General features: G+C 32.0%; 1 protein-coding gene across 1 annotated transcript; it reads left to right on the top strand.

Moving 5' to 3' along the window:
- The first annotated feature begins 211 nt into the window (after positions 1 to 211).
- On the top strand, positions 212 to 5757 carry LOC132547585 (uncharacterized protein C7orf57 homolog). Its single transcript, XM_060211363.1, has 7 exons — positions 212 to 248; positions 1555 to 1737; positions 2130 to 2253; positions 2848 to 3153; positions 3919 to 4143; positions 4894 to 5013; positions 5682 to 5757. The coding sequence occupies exons 1-7, from the start codon at positions 212 to 214 to the stop codon at positions 5755 to 5757; spliced, it is 1071 nt and encodes a 356-aa protein (XP_060067346.1).
- The last annotated feature ends 2748 nt before the right edge of the window (positions 5758 to 8505 follow it).

Below are 8505 nucleotides of genomic sequence, written 5' to 3' on the forward strand. Positions count from 1 at the left end.
TTAATAATATTATCATTCATTATCATAAATAAAAAAGTAATTCAATAATAATGTTGAAAACAGCTATTTTGATTATTGAAATGTTAACAGTGATACGAAACTACAGCCACAAATTTGACGTTGTTTCCATGGTAGCATGTACACGAGTCCATACGTCTACAGCTTGTTTATTATTGCCGTCGGCCTGCAGTCCTCATTGTAATCAAACAGTATGGCGACAACGTCTTCAAAGAAAATAAAGGAGGCTGGTAAGTTCAGTTTTTTTTTATATCAATCTTAAGTAGCGGTGAATTATTTACTTTTCGTTGCCCCATGTCTGTATGGATAACAATGTGTCAATCCGTCTGATAGCAGAATAGGCAATGGCCGTCTTTATTAGGTAAATACATGGATTATTATGTTGTCATACCTCTACTATAGTCGGATCTACCGAAATACGGGGTATTCATCTTGCAACTAACACTGCCATTGTCGAAATACAACTGCCGCTTGTATTTTTGCTGTAAGATATTCACAAACTCCAAAGGTTCGCTACTTGCGTCTTTCTTTAGCCTCGCAAAAATACAGCTTATATGTTAAGACACTGACCATTTCTTTACCATGAATGTGTGTTGGTCATATCACAATCCCTCTCCCTAATTATTTTTATTGTTAAATCTTGGCGGATTGCTAATGTATTGTAGTTGTAGGAACATAACAGGATCTTCTTTGGACGCTGGTCTATTCGACCACTATATATGTCCGCATCTAATTGATCAGTTTCGTCATTTTTACTTTTACGTGACATCTTCCGGCGTTGTCTATGTCCGAGTTGTGGTTGTATTTTACATCCTAGTTTTTCAAAAAATTATCCATTTTTGCTTCAAAATATTTAACAGTTTTTGCTTGCATCACAGATTCTGGTAAATTGTTACAATTATCCACTGTTCTTTAAGTGAAGCTGACCTTTCTCACATTTGTGTTGCAGCACTGTTTATGTACTTTAAGACTTTGTTCCCTTGTGGATGTACTTTTTGTTTTGGCAAAGAATCCAATAGATACATTTTGTCATATGAACCATTCATGATCTTAAACATTCCTATCATATCACGCCTTAGATGTCTATATTTCAGTGTTGGCATCTTTAGTTTCTTCAGTTGGTCACTATAACCATGTCTTTTAATGATGTAACTTGATAGAATATGTTTAATAAATTAAAATAATTTTGAATTACTATTTCCTCAGACCTGAACACCAGACGTTGAACTTCTAGACATAAAAATGAGATAATAAATAATTTATGTACTTACAGTACCATGCAGACAAACAGTAAAATCATTGAAAGGACATACAACATATATACATGAACCTGTATGGATATATACAAATCAAAGTGTAAAATGTATGCCTTATCCAAAAATACATCACACACAAACTACATTATATCTACATATTGTATGTATCGGTTTATGTTGTACAGATAGGTTCATTTATACTAATTGATATGAAATGATGTCAGTCACTAACTTGTAGAAACTGTTTTGTGATATACATTGATTTATTGTTTTGCTTTAGGCTGGTTCTACCATGCCCCAGCCAGGAGGAAGAATGTGGAGCCTGTGCTTGTCCCACCTGCTTCCCAGATACCGGGCCTCAACGATCCTGTGGAGGGTGAAATGATTGGTGATCCAGTCAGACCTCTGTATCGTGACACAGACACAAAATATATACGACTTGCTAAACAGGGAGGTAGACAGAGTAAGTATTGATGTAGGTAGAAAGACAATTATCAATATACCCTAAAAACTTGAAAAAGTAACATGTGGCTTATTTTCTTTAACAATGTAAGCAAATACAGGTATATTGATATAAGAAACTACAGACTTGTTTTCAGGATAGGCTTATTTCTGAAGTTTTTTAGTTTGTTTTTGTTTTGTTTTTAAGTTTTTAGAGTATTATAATGCATGTGTTCTTAAACTCACTTTGTTGAGTTTAATTATAAATATTCCATGAATCCTACATTTTATTTGGTCCTACTTGTATTTCCAACCAACAGCCTTTGAATACAATATCAGTGATAGTGGGTAATGTGAATCAATCAGGTTAAGTACACCATAATATATTTATTATTTTCTATTTTTTCCTGTCAGATTTGCTTCAATTCAAAGAAAATCCAAAGATGTCAGAGAGACCTTGTGTTGGTTACCCGCGATCAGAATGGTTTTATCTAGAGGACAATGCTATAGAGGATGCTGCTTCAGAACCAGACACAGGGTGAGTATTGATCGATGATTATCATGGAATATACCCAGAATGTGTTTAAGAATTGATTCAAATTAAAAATTCAAGAGTAAAATTAAAAATGATACTAAATATCATCTATCATAAAATAATAGAAAAAACCAGGACAAAAAAAAAGTAGAAATTTTCAATGGAATAAAAAGGCTACTATTTGTTGTACAATATTATGTATACATAATGTATAAACTGCTTTTAGAGAATACACAATTAATAAAGGTCCCTTGGGTTATGATATCTGTAGTCATTTTGCCATGTTCCAAGAAAAAACAATACCTGTAGTCTGCACAATTTATCAGAAAACAATTCATCATTAAGAAAAACTATAGCTTATGTGAAACGTTGCTGTTTATGGTTGTTAAACATAAGTATATGACCTTGTTTTGAACTTACAAATTTGACAAGATTTGTAAATATTCTTTTTATTAAACATGGACTTTGTATCTATCTCTGTTACAGAAAATATAAATCAAAGTAATTTGATAAAAAAAAAACAAGAAAATATGATTCACACTTTTGTTTTACATTTCTTTTTAATGTGAGTTTTTATTTTTTAAATTCTTTTGTCAGAAAATATGAGTTTCGTGTCCCTGAGTATATGTTCCATGATGTTCACCAGCCCTCTACAGATGAAAACTACCTAAAAGCAGGTCGCACGCCATACGCATATGACAAGCTCTCTGCATATGACAGAGAGGGCAAAAATGTGAAGAATAAGACACTTAAACTTCCTGAGGTCAAGAGGTCAGGGTATGGCGTGAGGATTGCCAAACCTCCTAGAGTAAAGTCACATCCACAGGAACGCACAAAACCTTCAGATGCTGCCAAAATATCACAACTGGAGCGAGAAAGACCACATCTGAAATATCTTCCGCTGTATGTATACTCTTTATTAACTACTAGCTATATGATTTAGATGTCAATCAATACTTGTAATTTAAGTTTTATGGCTGGATACACAGATATTAATTTTTATTCATTTAGAAACAAGGAAAACCTTGGTTTCATATTTGTATATTTTGACTTTCAAATTTTTTGAGAAATCAGATTGAAGTAAATTGAAAATAGTAAACTTCCATATGATTAAATGAAAATAAATTTGAAACCTGAATCGTTCCACAGAAACATCGGGTGTTTCACTCATGCATGTAAAGTTTTCATCGTATTTGATTTGTCTGTTTTTTTCAAAATTTTGAAACAAGTCATTATGCTCCCCAAAGAGAGCGCATATAGTCACCGCTTTGTCTGTCCCTCCCTTTGTCTGTCCATCATAATTTTGTCCAGAGCATTACACTAACACTACATAAGAGGTAACAGCAGGAAACATGAAAATCCTTGTCACCTCAATTTTCACATAATTTAAGCTACTTGAATTAGATTTTCCTTCATTATTTTAAGAAATATTGCAAAAATCAGACAGTATTTCGATAATTTCTATATCACATTATCTACATCATACCATCAACATGTTCATGAATAACAACAGCAAATAAAAAAATCTGTTAAAAGACTATGCGTATATATTCTTTCTCATGAATAAAATTTCAGGAAATGAGTATGAATAGATATTTTTTACAACATCCGTTATTGTCAGTTAAAATAAGGTGCAATAACCATTTTTTCTGGTAAACATTTTAATAGGCCTGAAGAAGAAAAGGACAAGGCAAAGATGACCAAGATATTGTCCTTTGCATATGATCGAGAGTGGCAGGACCGCATCACAAAATGGCAGGCACAACAGGACAAAGTTCGGGATAAGCACCGCGCCATGCTAGCAGCAGACACTCAAATAGACAAGGAACCAATCAACACCGAGTACAGAACGACCATTGGAAAACAGATCGGAAGTTCCTATAGAAGATCAGAGTATGTACACAGATATTACACACTGGGAGACATGAATGCCCCATTATAGTCCAGAAAAAATACTAAATTTGAATTTTGCTCTATTTATTAACTCCTTTCCACCAATTCACACTGAAATCAGTTTCTGACCAATTGCACAATTTTTGTCTAATTGCTTCTGTCAATTGCTGTATTATAAGATAATTACTGCATAAAATTCATTATCATTGTCAATGTTCATCACCTGACTTTTGCGAGCCTTGTTTTAACATGCCGTTTTGATATGATTTCTTAATATGTGTAATTAGCCAAATCTTAATTAGCCAGCCATGTTTCAATTCTGACTTTGTAAAATGACCTCTTGTTTCATACTATACGTGTGACAAAGCAAAATAAATGAATTTGAATTAATCTGAATCTAAAATTGCATGCCCAAAGACATTGTTTACACTCTATGAATGAAAATGATATGTACAGTATTAGTATTAGTGTTGGGTCGCTCCTATTTGATTTCAATTTTTTGACGTTGTTGATAAAATGGTTATGCAAACTTTAAAATATTATAATTAATAGAAAGTACACAATTCTTAACAGATATTTAAATGTGATAACCTTTTAACACGTGAAATGACAAATTAATAGCTCTTAAAAGTAATCAATGATTATATAAAGATCTTTTCATTTCTACTTCTACTACTGCATTATAATATATGTAGTTAACAGTATGGAGATAATGTTTTTCATTATTTGGCCCATGTTTGTCGATTTCAGGAAAGGAAAAAAACAGAATGAGCCATGTTATTCCACACAGTCCAATCCAGAACAGCAAAATAATGATGACGGTAAAAAGGCAATGTCCCAGAAAGAAAAAGAACTGTTCAAGTTATCCAGGTAAAAAACTGTTCCATAATCTTTCTTTATTTAATTCTTTTTTTCAATTTCTTTATTTGATCTTTTTGATATTCCTTCAACCTTATCATTTGATAATTGTGAATTTGTTTTTTGTAGTAAAAGTAATTTCCTGAAGATTGATACAGAATGACTAAATCATACTTTTGTATCCCTATTTTATTGTCTCGACAGATTTAAGTACCATTTTCTCAAGAAACACATTATTTTTACTATTTGGTGAACCTGTCTGTGATTTTCCTGTTTGGGTGCAAATGAGGCATAGATTGAATAATTTGGCTTTCTATGAGATTACCGTTTATCTTTCTGGTTTTTTGGAATTTGGTTTACCAATGTAAAAGCTGTTTTGTTAGTGATTCTTACCACAGGACAGCATAAAACCACAAAATACAATGTAAAGTAGCCGATTCAAAATGGCTTCATCCTGTTGTATGGGGTAACGTCAAACTATCTGACGTCAACAAAAGAGGCTTCTAATAATTCCTTTTTGAACATCAGTTTAATTTATGTTTTGACCAGCTTTTTTCCTGATCTTTTCTCTTTAAAAATTTAATAAGAAATAATCGCATCAATTTCTAGAAGGACGGTACATATCTGACCTGTTTACAAAAATCTGAAGATATCTATTGTGTTTTTTATCTTCCTTTTAGGTTCAAAAACATTCCATCCAAGGTAGACTCTCATAATGCTGTGAAGGCTGAGGTTCCTGTGGTGGCTGCTCATTAGTTTTGTCTCTAAACTTAAAATATGAGGGCAATATATTAAGCATTGACAAATTCAAAGTATTGTTCAGTGACTTCAGGGGCTGTTTACTGAAAGTGATCTATAAAGAGGAATGGATTTTCCTGGTCAAATAATAATATAACTTTGATTTCTTAAGAGACAGTTGAAATATTCTATTAAAATAGTTTACATACAGAACCAGTGCAATATAGATGAGATCATTCTGTGTTGTCTCATTTGTAAGCAAACTAGATGTATGAATATGATTAATATTTTAATTTCCTGATATTGTTTTTTTTTTTTCATCGATATGTTAATGATGTACAGATAAAAACCTGATACTGTTGTAAGGGAATATTGTTATATATGTACATGTATCAGTGAGATTTCAGTCGCTTAAAATATCAAAATTTGTTTCCTTTTTATAAGATCTAAAGACAGATGTCATCAAGATCTTAATCATCATGTCACAGCGATTGGTTTGATTTTTTTTTTCTTTTTTAAGTGCTAAGGTAATGAGTATTATATATTTTTATAACTCTTTGTAAAACACTAAATTATAAATTTACTTTTTATTTGAAATCACATCAAATTGGTATTTTAAATTTGTGTCTAATATCATGACCATGTCATGCTACACATATTTCAAGTCATTTTGACCTGGTAATTCTTAATTTAAATATGTCAATGCATTTGTATGTTTGTAATGTGGAATATTGAAATTTTTACAGTGAAAACTTATTCATATTTCACTGTATTCCAGTTAATCTGTAACAGATGATAGATGGAAAGTGTAATAGAATGTAAAACGGAAGGAAAATATGTGCAATGTGTAACCATTGTTCTAATACAGCTGTGTAATGCCAACTTTTCCAAAAGTTTGATATTTAAATCTAATATGCCATGTTCTCAAAACATAAAACATAAAAAAATATTCAAATTGGTTTTAAAAACATATTTAGCAGTACATGTATATAAAAAAGTGATAATAATAAATACAATTATACTATGATGTGTTTTGTTGTCTTCCTCAAATTCCAAATTCTTCACTGCTCAACATTTTTGTTTGCTGAAAGTTTTAATATAACAATACTGAACTGATTTTTCATTTCAAAATAATTAATAATAAATTGTTGGTGAGTTATAAATCTATTAAATATTGTGCTTAAACAAGTATTTAGATATATGTACTGGAGGTGAGGGAGGAGGGGGTGGTTGAAAGGAGTAATGTAGGAGAATTATCTGCCTCATTGTGTGTGATCACAACAATTTTTTTATTTGTCTTTTATTTCAATATAAACAATAAATAGTTTATTTCCTAGGAAACTGAAGATTTGAGGGGCAAAATGACATGAACAGTGGTATCATCCTTTAGGTTGGTAACACGTTTGTCACATCTACATGTTCGTAGTTGAAATATCCCAATCACCACATTTACTGTAGATATGTGCTTAATAAAACAATTACATACTATTTTCATTCAGTTTTAAAATAATCGCTTTAAAATTGTTTTCATCATCTGCCAAAATTTTGAAATTATAAACTGAAGATTATAGTTATTCTGTTATTAGCTAAATCATGCCTTATCCAGGAACACATACATTTCACTGTTTTGTGATATTATCATATGAAAGTGTATTAAGAAGTGCGCTGCCACAGCATCAGCATGTTTGTACTATACACTTGGTATTATGCATAATGATTTTTGGCCAATTCCATCCGGAATCTTATATGTAATTTATGTAACAATGTCATCTACAAATAAAACTACTTGTAGAAAAACTCACAGCATATTTAATTATCTTTTTCTTAAGAAACACATTATTTCATGAAATAGACTATTTGTTCAACCTGTCTGTGATGACCCAATAAAGGAAGTAGAAAGTGCTGGTGCCCTATAGTAAACTTGATGTCCGTCTGTTTGGCCCTCTGTCAGTATCTCGCTGTCTGTCCATTTGCACACCTGTTGTCCGTGTGTCATAAACTAACATTTGTCCGTAGATTTCTTACAGTTTCTTTTTCAAACTTAGTAGGTTAAATGACCATGACAGGAAGTTGTATTTTATTTTTTATAATTGGTATTTCTGGACTCGACTGTATTTGGAAGAGTTTCCGACCTTTTTAAATAACAATATTCATCTTGTCCATCTTGAAGTTGTGTTTCCTACACAGCAGTTTTTGAAGTAGTTATTGGTCATTGGTTTTTAAACATTTCAATGTATGGAGATCCCCGTCCTTCGTTTTACACCAATTTCACTGACACTCGGTAGGCTTAATAACCATTAAAAATGGTGATTCCTTATTAGGGCCCCACATCGAGATATATTACCATGGACTCAATAAGTAGATTTATCGATGAAACTTTTTTTTCTGTTGGCGTGACATAAAAATACTTATGAACCTATCTGACTGCCTTTCTAGATATGACTTACATTCGTATTGGTGACACTAACTAACTGCATAAGTAGTATGATGACGTGGCGTAATAAGAAGACATATTGGTCTGCTATGTGATGTGACATGACAAAAAAACTATCAGCGATTGCCTTTGATGACGTCACGTAATCAATGACCATTGATGTTGTGACGTGTAAAGTAGATTTTGTGTGTATGTTGTGCTGTAAAAATTTCATTCTTATTTCTACACTTTCCTGAATTGTTCAGTGCGATCATCAGTCTCCTCTATCTGACTTACCCACCGTGTTTTGTAACGTACGTAAAACCAGATTTATTGACGGATTTAACTTCGTC

Source organism: Ylistrum balloti, unplaced genomic scaffold (assembly GCF_031769215.1).
Source record: "Ylistrum balloti isolate Yb309-2 unplaced genomic scaffold, AGI_CSIRO_Ybal_v1 Utg369962, whole genome shotgun sequence".
Classification (NCBI taxonomy): domain Eukaryota; kingdom Metazoa; phylum Mollusca; class Bivalvia; order Pectinida; family Pectinidae; genus Ylistrum; species Ylistrum balloti.